The sequence below is a fragment of the Puma concolor genome, chromosome B3 (assembly GCF_028749965.1).
Source record: "Puma concolor isolate L17-30 chromosome B3, mPumCon1.1.hap2, whole genome shotgun sequence".
NCBI lineage: Eukaryota > Metazoa > Chordata > Mammalia > Carnivora > Felidae > Puma > Puma concolor.
Genome location: NC_141672.1, coordinates 95,004,633 through 95,021,629, shown reverse-complemented (window position 1 = coordinate 95,021,629; position 16,997 = coordinate 95,004,633). Strand labels below are relative to the sequence as shown.

General features: G+C 36.7%; 1 protein-coding gene across 6 annotated transcripts in view; it reads left to right on the top strand.

The window, feature by feature from the left end:
- ATP8B4 (ATPase phospholipid transporting 8B4 (putative)) overlaps positions 1-16,997 on the top strand; it is a 285,304-nt gene that overhangs the window by 175,259 nt on the left and 93,048 nt on the right. For all 6 annotated transcript variants that reach the window (XM_086710646.1, XM_086710645.1, XM_086710643.1 and 3 more), the window contains 4 exons: positions 1,670-1,758; positions 4,599-4,795; positions 10,856-11,064; positions 14,544-14,587. In XM_086710646.1, the coding sequence (XP_086566772.1) occupies positions 1,670-1,758; positions 4,599-4,795; positions 10,856-11,064; positions 14,544-14,587 (539 nt within the window). The remainder of the gene's footprint in view (positions 1-1,669; positions 1,759-4,598; positions 4,796-10,855; positions 11,065-14,543; positions 14,588-16,997) is intronic.

Here is a 16,997-nt window from a genome sequence, read left to right as displayed (position 1 = left end):
AATAAACTATTCTGAGAAAGTGTGGGTGGTCTCCTTTACACAACAGTAGTTGGGAATAGGACACTGGGGTACGATTTCAAATTCAAAACTGAATTTTATGGGACCCCAATCTTTGCTGCCATTTGTCTTTTAAGTAAAAGAAAGTCTTCTAAGGATGTGCCCATTCTTCCCTGACTTCTAGGATGGCATAAAATTTTATGTGTGCCTCTGTTCGTTCTTTCAGTTCCACTTTTCTGCTATATTAAATGGCTACATGGATTGATGATAATAATGAGAAGAACACGTGAAGAGGAACACTAGAGAAATCAATATAATTAAAGCTTCTTTACTTCCATTTAGCATCTTCTTTTTATGCAAGGAATGCCCTTAGCAATATATTCTAATATGTTCCTTTGTTAATCATCTAGTTATCTACTTCTAAAGCAGTTAGTAAGATTCTTAGAATTACTTGAGAAGGCACTTAGTAAATATATCGTAAGATAGTGTATTTACCTGAAATAAATCTAACATAAGATTTAAGACTATTCTTGCCCTTACAAAAAGTGTGTATCATATGCACAGTGTGCAATATATAATAATAGTTTAACTTGATGATGTATTATTTGGAGTTATTCTCGTTTCTCCAAAAGGCACCACAAATCTTTTTGGGAAACAGATCCTGAACTTGATTTCACTCTCTTTTTTTTAAGTCTATTTGTTTATTTTGAGAGAGAGTGGGGGAAAAGCGAGGGAGGGGCAGAGAGAGAGAGGGAGACAGAGAATCACAAGCAGGCTCCATGCTCTTAGCATGCTCTTAGCATGGAGCCTGAAGTGGGGCTTGAACTCAGGAACTGTGAGATCATGACCTGAGCTGAAATCAAGAGTCAGATGCTCAACGGACTGAGTCACCAGGTGCCCCTATAATTTGATTTCTTATTTTAACTTTCCATTTTTGATCTCAGTGTTCTGAATTGTGTTTATTACTACATTCTTTTTAACATTCCAGATTATTCCTTACTTGGATTGACTTTGTTATCTTTCATTGGTTCAACTACATGCACATCCATACACAGCTTTTTGAAAAATAGCATTTCTAAAACTTTTTAGCCACAAGTTCTGTCTGGATTTATCCTATTTGAGGGAGACCAGTTATCTTGCAGTCTCCACGGTTGTTGTTAAGCAACCAGTTGAGAATTATACAAAACTTAATTGGCCCCTGTTCTTTTTTTCTTTCCAAACTAAAATTTTGTATTTATTCATATTAATTAAATTTGCAAATAAAAATTTAACCTTATATTGACTAAAATTATGGGCTAGGTGTGTAAGAGACCTACAGATGATTCAGACCTAGATCCTGATATAAGACAAGGAGATGCATAGCTTGATTGCAAGGTGGGCAGCAAAACTTACTCTCTCCATCCACATAACCATCACTTCCCCATTCATACCTCTTAGGAGACTCACTCATTAACCCAAAGATCAGGCACAAAAGTTGATGGTAGCCAGTAGTGTTCTACTATCAGTCATCAAGATCAGAGTTCTCAATGTTTTTTGGTCCCTGTTCTTAATAAAAGTTAAATTATTTTGAAAAAAATACTGTTCTCCTTTCAGTAACATTTGACACGATAAATAATAATAATAATAAATCATCAAATCATTTTAAAGTTTTTATTTAATTTTGTTTTTGCAGGTCCCGACACTAAATTAATGCAGAACAGTGGTAAGACAAAGTTTAAGAGGACAAGCATTGATAGACTGATGAATACTCTAGTACTATGGGTAAGGTACTAAAACAAAATTAGGCAAATCACTATCATTGATATCTTAATATATTTCTTACATTTGGTTGGGAATTCTTTCAGAAATACTTATTTTTTTGTGTGTGTGGAATTTTATTTGGATATTTTGCATTTGGGGCCCAGTTACATTGCCTTATACTTTCTAGATTATGATATCTCAACCATCAGTAGAGTTTCTCATGAGAAGTAGATCAGTGCTTATGGAGGTCTTCATGGTCTTGCAAGTTCTCCATATTCCAAGTACCTGCATTTGTTTTTGTTTTTTTTTTAAATTTTTTTTTTTCAACGTTTATTTATTTTTGGGACAGAGAGAGACAGAGCATGAACGGGGGAGGGGCAGAGAGAGAGGGAGACACAGAATCGGAAACAGGCTCCAGGCTCTGAGCCATCAGCCCAGAGCCTGACGCGGGGCTCGAACTCACAGACCGCAAGATCGTGACCTGATTGAAGTCGGACGCTTAACCGACTGCGCCACCCAGGCGCCCCCCTGCATTTGTTTTTAAAAAATAAAACATAATTTTTAAGTTACTTGGGTCTTTTTGTTGTCTTACCTTTGCTCATGTCCTCTCCACATAGCTTATGGATGGAGCTGGCTTCATGGGTGTGCGATCTTTGTAGTTCTACAGGTTCCCCACTCAGAAGGGCCTCATACTTGGATGATTGATCTGCTGTTGCCACGTGGAAATTACCAACAATCCAAAGGTTATCAATAACCTTTGAACAAGGGGTCCTGCCTTTTCATTTTGCACTGAACTCCCCAATTTGTGTAGCTGGTTCTGCTTATGAATCTTCTAAGGCCCACGTCATAGTTCTCCTCCTCCATGAAAGCTTCTAAACCTCCTTAGCCCAGGATTATCTCTTTCCTCTGAATTTTTTTCTCTTCTGTGCTTTTGAAATGATTTTCTTTTCCATCCATTTACCAAAAACAGTCTAGTATTCTTTGCGTTTTACCCTTTTGTCAGTAGATCTTGTGTGCTACCTGATGCTAGGCACCTGATTGTTCTCTGACTTTTTGTGTAATATTGTTTTGCATCGTTGTATTGGAATTAAGTTGAAGGACGTTGACTTTAAATATGAAGACAGTGGCTTTGAACTATGCCCCCCTCCATAGACTCACAAACAATTATGAAGAATTTGAGTTCAATAAATATTTGCATAACTGATATGTGATAGTGGGACTCTGAATAAGGAAAGAAGGAAGTGAATTCTTTTTGGGCACAAAATACTGACCTTGCTTTGTGCTTTACTTTTGGTATCATCCTCAGACTTGGGCTTTCTTCCTATTAAACTCATCCCCTTGGGGCAGAGTCTCAGGGGCCAAGGGAACATGTTTAGCTTGTGCCCCCTCCTAGAATTCTCTATTTAAATGGCCTTGAGCCCACTTCTAGGGCTTGCATGGGGATTGTATATGTATCTACCACACATACACAAATATGTATTTACAGAGTAAAATTACTGATTGTGAAGGAGAGACTGTTCCAACTTTTCATATTAGAACATTGAATGCCCCACTAGATTATTAGAAGCTGATTCCATCCTAAGTTAGAGCATTTAATGCCAAATAGTACCAATTTTAATGCCCTTAAAGTAATTTACTTCAATTAATTGGTAGTATTATTGAAAGAAAAGAGGATACCATGATACAGGTATCAGGTAGGGTTTCAGGAATTCACAACTCTACTTTTCTCTAATACATGGCTTTCTAATGCACTTTAAATCGGGTTTTCCGCATACTCTTTCTACATAAATGTCTTATATGTCTATCTTGTTCATGAATAAAGAAGAAAGCAGTCCTAGAATGCCTGAATATTCCTTTTTTAGAGGAAGAAGGAAATAGCCGGTTAAATACATTCCTGTTCCCTAGCTTCACACTCCCCTCCCATCAGTGGCTGATCTCTGCTCCTAACACAGAATGAACTTGGTAGAGCAAAGTTCTCAAAGCCCAATATTCACTCAGATCTTATGTATTCATTTATTCATTGATTTGGTGTCTTTCCTTTCCAAGGCTGGCATTTGGGCTCATAAGGAACTGACCTTGCTCTCTTTCTGAAAGTTGCTATACCTCCAAAATGTCTGCTCTACCTAATACTGATACTAATCACAATGTAAGAGTTGGCTAACAGTTTTCAGGTTGATTCTCACTTTTTTTTAATCTCCAAAGGAAAACATATATGGCATGCAGTATTTTAATTAATCTTTCTTTTCCTTGTTAGCCTTAAGTAAGGATTGTGCAGCTAGATCTGTAGCTAAGAGACTTGACTGGCTTCAGGTTGTTCTTTAGCACTGACGTTTTCTTCCTTTTGCTTTTATGCCTTAGGCGACTGTATAACTTATCATTCAAACAGGACACTTTTGCAAGTGAAAGGACGGAACGCAATTAATATTCTGCCTGGATAACAGATACAAACTGGGGCTGACCAGGGCAAATCAGGACATACTGCCTTCCTAAGCCATCTAAATATATGCCCTTGTCACAAATCAAGGTTGTGAAGTTACTGGCTTTTGACCATGGACAAGTTATATAATATTTCAGTGCTTCTGTTTTACTTTGTTCTGGTTTTGACCAGCAAAGTGTGACTAAAGATTGTCCCTATCTCAGAAAATCACTGGAAGAATTAAGTGAGAAAATGCATGTAAAATATTTAGCCAAGTAAAACATAAAAATATTAAACTTGTACGATTATTGATAAGTATGAAGAGCTTCGCATGACTTGCTTTTCAAATGACAATTTCTTGGAGTTAGGAGTGTAACTGGATTGTGTTGATGTGACTAGTTTTGTGTTCAAATTAACCTTAACCAGACTTCCATTCTCATTTCAGATTTTTGGGTTTCTGGTATGCATGGGAATTATTCTCGCAATAGGAAATTCAATCTGGGAGAATCAAGTTGGGGACCAATTCAGAACTTTCCTCTTTTGGAATGAAGGAGAGAAGAACTCTGTGTTCTCGGGATTCTTAACATTCTGGTCATATATTATTATTCTCAATACAGTTGTGCCCATTTCATTATATGTGAGGTAAGACGAGAGTTTATACTTTAGAAAAGCCACTTTGTCAAAAGACTTTGTTCTGCATCATCATGTTGTGCCTAATCATTTTTGTTTGTTTTAAAATTACCACAGTGAGGGAGATGTCTTGCTCTAACTGCTTATGATCTGCTACAGCTGTTACAAATGAGGCAACTAAGCTGTTTAATCTGCTTCACTTTTGTATTTTCAAATTATAATAAATGCGTTTCATTTTCTTCTTGATTTGATCTGGTTTCTTAGGAATGTTTTTCTTTGGAATAAATGGACTACAATATAATCTCATGCAACCTGATCAGTTAGAATTGAGTTGATATTGGGTAAGAAATGGAAGACTATTTGATGAGATCTGTTGAGATGATGCTTCCCTGCTACTAGTCTGGCTCCAGATACCTGGATTCAGATTCTGTTCCACCACTCACTAGCTCCATAACCTTGGGCAAGTTATTTCACCTTCCAGTGCCTTGGTTTCCTCATTTTAAAAGTAAAGAAGACAATATTCTACTTAATAGGATTGTATAAAGAGTAAACAAACTGTAAAGCTCTTAAAAGAATTGTCTGACACATTGTAAAAGCTTAATGAATGTTAATTTTTCCTATTATTAGTAACTATAGTATAAAGAAGTTGAAATATACTGGGTGGTACTTGTCCATTGTTAAATAAGAAGTCTGCCTCCTAGCTCTCACTGCAACAGGATCTATCATTTCTAGATTTGGACCCACAAATCAGAACTAAAATGATCTCTCTCTCCCCATACACACACACACACACACACACACACACACACACACACACCTCTATATGTATGTATATATGTACATTTTTTGTGTGTGTGTATGTGTGTGTATTTGATAAGGCTTAGGAGTTGGCCCTAGAATGTATAACTGAGATTTTTAAAAAATGTTTATTCATTTATTTTGAGAGTTAGAGAGGGGCATGTGCAGAGAGAGAGAATCCCAAGCAGACTTTGTGCTTTCAGTGCAGAGCCCGATGCGGGGCTCAAACTCAAGAATCATGAGATCATGACCTGAGCCGAAATCAAGAGTTAGACACTTAACTGACTGAGCCACCCAGGCGCCCCAATCCTAATCCTACCAAGACTGAGACAGATAATCCTAAAGACACTGGAGCCAAGATGAGACTTGGTTGTTTGACATTCCTCATCACCAGTATTTTAACAATACAAGAAATTACCAGCTCTAAATCCCCACTAATTTTTACAAGCTTCTTTTTCTCTCTTTCCAAAATCCTAACTATGATGAAGCAAGGGACGTTCAATGCACAAAATCCACCCTTGTTTTGGATAGCAGTCAGGAAACTGAAATGTCAACTTGTGGGAAATTGACTTGAAGTAGTGGCATGTGGCCACAACACCACAAATTGCTCTGGGCCTTCTGGAGCTGTGGTCAGAGCAGGCTCTATTTAAACTGTATCCTACTGGCTCATCTTTGATTCTGAGGACCTCTTATGCTTGTATCCAGTTATAAAGTCTGTAGTAAATCCTGCTTTTTGCCAGAAGAGCTATGGTCAGCTTTTATAGCTTTCCTTTTATGTCCTAAATGAACAATAAATGCTCATAGTGGCTTACCATCTGCACATGTGCAGTTTCATATGTCCTCATGAAGGAAGTATATTCTGTGTATGCTCTTTCTTTGAAGTGTGTTGGCATTTTTCATTTAATAATTTGAAATATTGGTGTTTTAGAGGTCAAGGCTAAATTCCCAGGTTAGCATTGCTTTTCTTTCTAATGTGTCCCCTGCAGTGGTGGAAAGGAAACCCAGTTGGAATAGTCCAAACCCAGGTTATCGTCTTGGCATGTGTGACCTTGAAGAAAGCGCTTGGCTTCTCTGTGCCTTAGTTTGCCAATGAACTGCTCAGGAAAATGGTGGGACTAAAATAATTGGTTTGTTACTTCCTTTCTGCTCCGAATAATACTACCTTACCCTAGATAACATTTTGTATTTTATGTAAAGTGTCTCCATATACTTTATTTTATTTATGTCTCCCAACAACCTTATGAAGTAGTTATTGCCCAACTTCTTTCATAAATGAGATGATTTGCTTGGGATCATGGGGCTGGTTAAGGACAGAACCAAGATCCAAACCCAAGTCTTGTGACACTTGGTACACTGGTTTTCTTCTCTCCCTAAGCTGTGTCTGGTTTATTACTCAGCAAAGACCCCAAGAGAAAGTAAAAAGAGCCTAGAGTTCTGTACCTGTTGGTAAGGCATAATAATTATTAAGGTAAATGTGAGCTTTCCTCTCATCATACAAGAGCAGTGATTCTGATCTCAATGTGGAGGGAGAAAGCATTCGAAAGAATGTCAGGATGCTCAATCCTAAAGACTGAGATCGACAAAAACAGCATATTTCTGTTTGGAGAGAAGGCCTTCTATAAAAGCTTTCCTTAGGCTTTTGAATGGGTATGAAGAATAAATTAGTGCCATAGGTCACTTGAGGATGAAAGTGCTAAATTTACTTTGATCGGTTAACAATTCCACGTGAGCAAAGGATGTTGATGTTGGTAGGCTATTTCTGTGCTGTCAGTTTGTTTATCTGTAGTGTTAAAACATACCCAGCTACAGTTTTTTAAATACATCATTCTAAGAAATGCAGCCACATACTCCCAAGGAATTAAATTTTGGAAGTTATTCCCAAAGCAGTAGGAATTCATTTCTATGTTGCCTATTTTGCCACAGAATGGGTGGAAGGAATCTTAAGCCCTGCTCTTTGAGCATTCAGGCAGAAAACACTAAGCACTTGATTATGCTAATTCTGAACATTTGTCTCCTTTTTTCTGCTATTATAAGACAAAGAGCTGAATGTTCCACTATGACTGTCCTGAATCCTCTTTCCCAAACAAAAAAGACACCCTTCCTCTCTACAGACTATTTTAAGATCCAAGAATTCAAATTAATTTACAATACTTCCATTGGTTTGTATTATAATACAGAAGGATCACATGTTGTTTAATTCATATTGCTTTGAATTTTCAGGAAGCTATCTTACTTTTAGAAAGATCAAAGCTTCAAATTGTTTGTACAGTTACTTGCATAATGCCATTTTTAGAGTCAGGTCTACATTGGCTTTACCAATGTCTGAAGTCTAGTCTTGGCTCTGTGGTTAGTTATTTGTGTGACCTTGGGTTAGTCACTTGACTTCTAGGTCTTAATGCCCTTACTAGTGAAATTAGGGAATAGAAGGTCAGGATTCATTCATTCATCTGCTTATGACAGATAAAGCACTGTTCCTGGTCCACTGTAAGTGCTAATGCTTTTTGAGTGAATGGAATAAAGAAAACAAAGGTAAAGTAGAAAAGCTAGCAGAGAATTTACAGGGAAGTATGTGTGTGTGGTGGTGGATATGTATGGGTCAGCTATAACAGTAAGTTACATAAACGAATACAGAAAATGCCTTATTTATTTTTCTTTTGTATGGTTCTACAGAATCATAGAGTAATTTTTAGTTTAAGTGAAAAAAAGTGTTGCCATTTAAATAGTTAGGAAATGAACTAGCACCATACCACTTTCAGAGAGGGAAATGTTAGAAGCATAGAATTTAATGCCTAGAAAGGATTTTTCTATCATCTTTTGTCTTCAAGGAGACAAATGTTAGGAGTTAGTGTAATCAGTCACTGTTAATTTTCTCACTTGACAGATGAGAACACCAAGGCTCAATTCCCATTAAGTTCAGAAATAAGCCATGGGTCACTGCTATTGTCATTACTCTGTGATACTGGTCTGGATGTTCTTGCTAATGTTCTAAGCCATGCAGCTGAAATATCAAGGAACAAAGGAAGACATGAACCTGAAACTGAAATAACCCTATTAGAAGGGATGAGCATAGACAATGTGATTATAAACCTAGAAAATCCAAAAGAATAATTCTGCGAAGATCTTAGTAAGATAATTCAGCTCAATGTCTGATTTTGTGGCATAAGCAAAGTTTGTTAACATTAGATAAAGCTTTTAACGTTAAAAAAAACCTTTTCATTAGGCTAACAATAATTTAAACAATTATGTCATCAATGAACAGATAGATGTAATGTCCAGTAGCAAATCTATCCAGCTGTAATATGGACCTATGTGAAAAACAAAGCAAATGAAAACTAAAACTCCTTATCAATAGAGATACTTTTCAAAATTCAATTACTGGAAAGACTTACCCTTCTCTTTGAAGTTGCACTTGTATATTAAAATGAGTTATTTCCAAGTAATTAGAAGTTTAACATAGACTTAATACAAATCTTAAAGAAGTTTTGTGAGAAGGTGGGGGTGTGGATGCTAAAATGTGTTGAACATATCAGCAAGAATAAATGAGTGGTTCCAGCCAAGAACTTTTTAAAAAGAGGAGTATTCTCTTATGCCCTCTCAGGTATTGCCAATGTTTATAAAGCTGCAATTATGAAAATAAGAGATGTATTAAGTGACATATTAAGGAATAAAATTGAAATCCCTAAAGTAGATTCTAGTGAGAAAAATAATTTATATGTGACATGGAAGCATCCCAATGCAATAAGGGAAAAGGACTTGTTTTTTTTAATAAATGGTGATAAAAAAGCTTTATGTTTGTAAAAATGGAAATTAGCACATCATATGTACATCATCTTTATAAAAATTCGAATTGTAATAAAGAATTAGATGTGGAAAATTCAGCAAAGAACTACTAGAAAAATATAGATGTCTGTATATATAATCTTGGCATAGGGAGAGCATATCCAACAAAACTCCCAAAACAGAAACTGTGAACTACTGATAAATTTGATGAGTTAAAAAGACAACTTCTTTGTGTCAAAAATAGTGGAAACAAAATACAAATGATAAGTTGGTAACATTTGTATGATGTATATATGTCACGCATAGTAAATGCTAATTTTCAGTAATCTTATTGTAGAAACTTACATTGCTAACCTTTTTGGAAATTGATTTAACCTTACATATGACAGAGACTTTAAAAGACATACCTTTGGCCATAGAAATAACATTTGTAAAGTTGGAAAGTCATAAATTGCCGCTAGATCATGAGACAATGCTCTTTTCCTGGTAAATGGGCAAACTAATATAATAACAATGATAATATTGAGATTTACTCAGTATCTATTATGGTTTGCTTAGTGCTTTACAGAGATACTGCCACCTTTTTTGGCAACTTGAAGCCACACCAAACGATATATTAGAAAGTCCTCAACAATACATTTCTTTAGATCAGATATCTGACAAATATTTTTAAAAAAAAATTTTAATGTTTATTTTTGAGAGAGAGAGAGGAAGAGAAAGAGGAAGGGAATGAGTGGGGGAGGAGCAGAGAATGAGGGAGACACAGAATCTGAAGCAGGCTCCAGGCTCTGAGCTGTCAGTACAGAGCCCGATGTGGGGCCCAAACCCATGAACCGTGAGATCACGACCTGAGCCGAAGTCAGATACTTAACCAACTGACCCACCCAGATGGCTGGACAAACATCTTTAATAATAGTTTGTACGAAGATATAAAAGAAATGCTAACTTAACAGGCTATACAAGAAATCTCCACTAGGCCTGTTTAATATAAACGGTGAACCATGGAATATTCCCCCAAGACTTTATGCAAAGTCTATATTTTCGTGGTGCTGCAAGAAAATGACTTAGGAAATTTTATGAACAGACTCTGCTGAGATTCTTCTGAAGGTCACTAGGACCTGGAGACAGAGCATCCACATTTTTTTTCTAAATTCTGAAGACTTTGACAGACTTATTTTTTTATTTTTAAAATTTTTTAAGTTTGTTTACTTAATTTGAGAGAGAGCCAGAGAGAGTGAGCTGGGGAGGGGCAGAGAGAGAGGGAGAGAGAGAATCCCATGTAGGCTCTGTGCTGTCAGTGTATAGCCACATGCGAGGCTTCAACCCTGAGCTGTGAAATCATGACCTGAGCCGAAATCCAGAGTCAGCAGCTTAACTGACTGAGCCACCCAGGTGCTCCTTGACAGACTTCTTACTTTGGCAACATTTTGTATGTTCTGAAACTGATGGAGCTTTTCTTTCTTTTTCTTTTTTCCCCATTTTAATGGATGAAAGTATGGAAGTCATTCGTCTGGGACACAGTTATTTTATAAACTGGGATCGGAAGATGTATTACCCTGAAAAAGCAACACCTGCTGAAGCTCGGACGACCACTCTCAATGAGGAACTGGGCCAGATTGAATACATTTTCTCTGACAAAACAGGCACCCTCACTGAAAACATCATGACTTTTAAAAAATGTTCTATTAATGGGAAAATCTATGGTAAGGGAAGCAGTTCTTCGTACTGATATTGTTTTTTTTTTTTTTAATGTTTGTTTATTTTTGAGAGAGAGAGAGAGAGAGAGAGCAGGGGAGAGGCAGAGAGAGAGGGAGACAGAGGATCTGAAGTGGGCTCTGTGCTGACAGCAGAGAGCCCAGCACAGGGCTTGAACTCACAAACTGTGAGATCATGACATGAGCCGATAGATGCTTAACCAACTGATCCACCCAGGCACCCCTTAAAACATAATTTTTTAAAATTTCCCTTAAAAACATAAGCAGCCCTATTTTAAAAATCAAACCATTTATCACTGACTTTATCATTAATATGGGCACCATCAGCATCTAACATAGTGCTTGACATATAATAAACAGTCACTAAATATTTGTTCAATGAATGCTGAATAATTTAGATGAAACTTTGGATTTGTTACCTTTCTTGGGTATAGATGGGGGTTAGATGTGATACCGTCTGAGGTTCCTTTTTGTGCCCCCACTGTGTGATTGTGCTCTGTGCTGCTTAATAGGCCAATATCCCCGAGAGGGCAAGTTCTTGGTAACTTGATTTATCTCTGTAAAAGGAGTATTTCATATTTGCTTCCTCACAGCTCTGGAATTGATGTTAGGGCCTGTGTTTGGGAGAACTTACAATTCATTCCTAAGAATTCACACTGCACAGGGCTACTTTTGAGTGGGCAGATAAACTAGTTCATCAACATCCAGTTCCTATTTTGTATACATCTGTCAGGATACCTGCTCTGTACCAGGATTTTCAGGCATTCTATTTGTATGTGGTTTGAGCCAGTTAGCAGACAGTTTCCTCTGCTGAAAGCATGAGGTGCAGCAGAAGCCTTTTGTTGGGTGCCTCTGGATTCCTAATCTCATTTCACTGGACTCTGAGTGTCCAGTTTTTCAGTCCAGAAATCTCAAGAAGAAAAATCCAAGAAAGAGAGGGAAAACTTCCCTTTATCTCCTGAGGAGCAACTTCACACATTGCCAAACACTTTAAAGTAAGATTTGAACTTGAACAAAATTAAGAAATAGAAGTTGATTTTTATGCTGTCCTACCTATTGACCTCCCTTCGCTACCCCTATCCCTCTAATCCCCTCTCCTCTGCTCCACCTCCCCCTTTTCTGAGAGAGAACCAGATGATTTTCAACCTGGACTTCCATAAGCCCTCAGTTACATTATACATTTCTCATATCACTGTTACAATAAATGGTAAGTAGGGGTGCCCAGGTGGCTCAGTCAGTTAAGTGACCTACTTTGGCTCGGGTCATGATCTTGCAGTTTGTGAGTTCAAACCCCACGTCAGGCTCTGTGCTGACAGCTCAGAGCCTGGAGCCTGCTTCGGATTCTGTGTCTCCCTCTCCTCTTCATGCTCTGTCTCTGTCTCTCTCTCAAAAATAAATAAACGTTAAAAATTTTGTTTAAATGGTAAGTAAAATAGAAACTTCCCCTAAAAATTTTCTTTTGACATTATTTTCAGAGGCTTTCTAAGAATAATGACTTAACCCATAGAGTAGTTTAAATGGGAAAATTTTAGAGTATTGGAGGTATTTTTAATTTGGAGGACCTTTGGGATTCTTTTGCTATGATATATATTGATAATAACATAATAATGATAATATCACTTCCAGGAAATGATCCTAAGAAAATCAGATATGTGGACCAAGATTTATTTGTATAGATGTTTGCCTCAGGGCTATTTTTAGGGAAGGCCCTTGATTTTCACAAAGTATATATATCCCAAGATCTTGCAAGTCTTGAAATTTACGACAAATCCCATGATAGCTTGTAGTTTCCCTTATAAAATGCAGGAAAGTAACCGAAATATTAATTAACCCCTTTAGACCCTTAATTTATATCCCATTATAATTTATAATGCATTTATGATGCCACTAAGATATATTCTTACTAAAGCACTCACAAAATGTTTAAGGATCACGTCCTCTTGTTTTCCTGTGAGCTTGTGTTATTTATATTCTAGATCCAGGCCTTGGGAAAACTTGGTATTCCATTCAGGTTTATCTAAATCTTCTATTTTCTAGCTCAGAACTTTTATTTTCTTCAACTTCTTTAACTTTTCTTCACTTCCATTACCATCTTTATAAGCATGCTTCCTTTTGGAGGACAATTTTACACAAAGGCACAGCTTTGTTTTGTCTTTATCTTTCATGAGTTACTGCCTATGGTATACTGACTGGAACATAACCACAGTGCATTTGAGATTTAAATTCCAGGAGCTTGGTGAGGTTCATTCTCTAGCTCAGGGGCTCCGCCCACACAGCAGTCACAACATGGTCTGAATTTAGACCCTGTGCTCCAGATAAACAGCAAATAACAGTTCATCAAGGGCTTTTTTTGGTCATAGCATTGTGTAGTGAAAAGAGAGAGACTTGGGTTCAAAATCACACTATAGTGACTTTTTCACCCCAGTTTAGTAATGTCAGGTGGATTTCTGTTCTTCAGTTCCCTCACCCATAAATGGTGCAAGTTTGTGATAATACAAATGCCTGGCGAAGGATTGATGCAAGGAACTCTTGTTATCATTACAAGAAATACAGTCTTGGCAAATACCATTACATATTCAAATGCCAAGCAGAAATTAGAAAAATCTTAAAAGCTTCCACATAGGGGAAAGCTAAAGTAAATTATACTCCGTAGCTAGTATACAACCATTCAAAATTAGGTTCACAAAGAACTTTTAATGACCAGAGAAATTCTGACACTTGGGTTGAAAACAGCAGGAACAAGATATTTTTCAACAATCTGAGAAATATATGTATACACACACATAATCAACATGAAAAAAGTTCTGTAAATACTGGTTATCTTTATGGGATAGAACTATTAGTGATTTTTATTTCCTACTATAAACATCTTGAGTTTTTCCAATATATCTATAATAGGCATATATTGGCTTTATACTAAAAAGTTATTTTTCAATATTTGGCACATAGGTGGCTATGTTTTACTGCAGAAGGCACTGACATTGTTTAACTCTTACATGCTAATTTGACCTTGATATTACACAAATGTATCTGGCCCAAACCAAGACAGACAAAGATGTACTCACTAAGCTCAAGCGTTGATGAGAATTGGTCTGTCTAGGATATCATTTTGGATTCCCCTACAGTGAGGATGAAGTAGAAAACAAAAATTTGCCTCTTGCAAACATCAGAGATAAAATGTAGCAACAGAAGGATAAAAATACAGAAGAATATGATTTATGAGCTTCATATTTTGTTTTAATGCATACTCTATTTTAGTTCTATCTTGGGCAAATATGAGTATTTCTCTGGGTTAATCACCATGTCTAGGGTTACAGTTTGAAAAAATTCCTAAAAAGTCTACGTTTGAGCTCATAATGCCATCTGGTAATGGTGCTTTAATAAATAAGTGTATTTTTTAAAACCAAATATGCAAATCTAGTTTCTATTTCATTTATTTTTAATTCTCAAGGTTTTTTTTTTGGCAGGTGAAGCTGATGATGACATGGGTCAGAAGACAGACATGACTAAGGTGTGGAGGTGATAAATTTCATTCTTTTAATTTCAAACTGTACATACTTTTTTTTTTTAAAAATGAGTCCCTGGGGGCGCCTGGGTGGCGCAGTCGGTTAAGCGTCCGACTTCAGCCAGGTCACGATCTCGCGGTCCGTGAGTTCGAGCCCCGCGTTGGGCTCTGGGCTGATGGCTCGGAGCCTGGAGCCTGTTTCCGATTCTGTGTCTCCCTCTCTCTCTGCCCCTCCCCCGTTCATGCTGTGTCTCTCTCTGTCCCAAAAATAAATAAACGTTGAAAAAAAAAATTAAAAAAAAAAAATGAGTCCCTGGAGGACTGATTTCCACTATGACAAGTTGATATATTTAATACATAACATTAAAAAAATAGCTTCATATGGTTCAGAATTCCTTCTATTGAGGTACCTCAACCACAGAGTTCTCTGTTTTTTAATTGTTAGAGATATTTATGTATATACGAGGAAGTATTTTCTCCATTTTTTACATAGGTTGTAGCTTACTATCTGTGCCGTTCTTAATTTTCTTTCTCAGCAGTGTATTTGAGATCTTACTAGATCAGTGGAAAAAAAAAAGTGCTGTCTTATTTTTTCCAATGGCTAAATAGTATTCTGTTATATTGTTCCATGTCTCATGGTGAGGAGACACCAATGGAAATTCAGGATATTTCCAATATTCTGCTAGTAGAAAAATTGCAACAGAAATAACAGTGTGTGCTTATGTTACTTTACATGGATTCTATGCTGTCTAACAAGTTACATTTCTAGAAATGAATTGTTAAATCCAAAGTATGTCCATTCATAATTGATAAATAGTGCCATTGTCTTCTTTAAAATTTTTACCAATTTATCCTGCTACAAGCAATGTACAAGAGTGCTCTCCCCCACCCTCACCAATACAGTGTTTTGTCAGTTTTTGCTATTTGGCAAGACATGTAAAATGATATATCAATATGATTCTAGTTTTAATTTCTCTTATGAGTGAGGTTGGATATCTTTTTTATATTTTTAATAGTTTACTGTGTTTAATTTTTATCCATTTTTCTTTTTTTTTAAATGCTTATTTTTCAGAGAGAGCACAAGTAGGGGAGGGGCAGAGAGAGGGAAACACAAAATCCAAAGCAGGCTTCAAGCTCAGAGCTGTCAGCATACAGCCTGATGCAGGGCTCAAACCCATGAACTGTGTGAGATCATGACCTGAGCCAAAGGCAGATGCTTTCTTTCTTTCTTTTTAATTTTTTAATGTTTATTTAATTTTGGGGGGGGGCAGAGAGAGAGGCGGGGGGTGGGTAGGGTGGGGGGAGGTACAGAATTTGAAGCACGTTCCAGGCTCTGAGCTATCAGCACAGAGTCTGTCTGGGGGCTCGAACCCACTAACTCTGAGATCATGACCTGAGTTGAAGTCAAATGCTTAACCAACTGAGCTACCCAGGCACCCCTTACCCATTTTTCTACTGGATTATCATCCATCCCTGGTTTTTGTAAATAAATGTCACTTGTCATGTTAAATTGTTTTTTTCAGTGTGCTTCTAGATTCTGTTTGCTAATGCTTTACTTAGGTATGTGCCTTGGATTTGTAAGACACATCAGTTCTCAAGGTTTTTGGGGGCATAATGTTTGAGTTGCTATCAATGTTAAATTTACTTTAGAAAAAGAATAATTTTTAAAAATTTTTCCTTAGTTTTGTATTCTGTGGGACAGTTTATATAACATAAAAATGATCTGTGTCTTACAGTTGAGCAAGGAGTCTCTTAGGATCCTTTTAATTTTTTCTTTGTGGCTATTTTCTTTTATTTTTTAATTTCTTTAATGTTTATTTATTTTTGAGAGTGAGAGAGATAGAGTGTGAGCAGGGAGGGGCATGGAGAGAGGGAGGGAGACATAAAATCCAAGCAGGCTCCAGGCTCTGAGCTCTCAGCACAGAGCTTGTCCTGGGGCTCAAATCCATGAACTGTGAGATCATGACCTGAACTGTAGTCAGACACTTAACCAACTGAGTCACCCAGATGCCCCTCTCTGTGGCTATTTTAAAAAAATCATTTTTTATTTTTGATTGTCTTTTTCCTTTCCTATCTTGATTACATTAGAAAGTTGCCCCTTCTCCACCCCCCTGCAAAAGTACAGCCTTTGGTTTTATTTATTATTTGTATATATTTTCCTGTGTTTTAATCAGTAGGCTCTGCTTTTATCTTTATTAATACCACCTTTCTTCATTCTTAAAGTTTCTTTTGTTCTTTTTCCAACTTCATACTTGGATGCTTAACTTATTTTTTCCTTTTTTTATACAAATGTCTATGGTTCTTAATTTTTCTCTGAATACTTCTTCAATTTTATCACATAGATTTGGCCTATAGTTTATTAAACTTTTTATTTTTGTCCTATCAATTTGAATATCCACATTGAAACGTTTTTAGG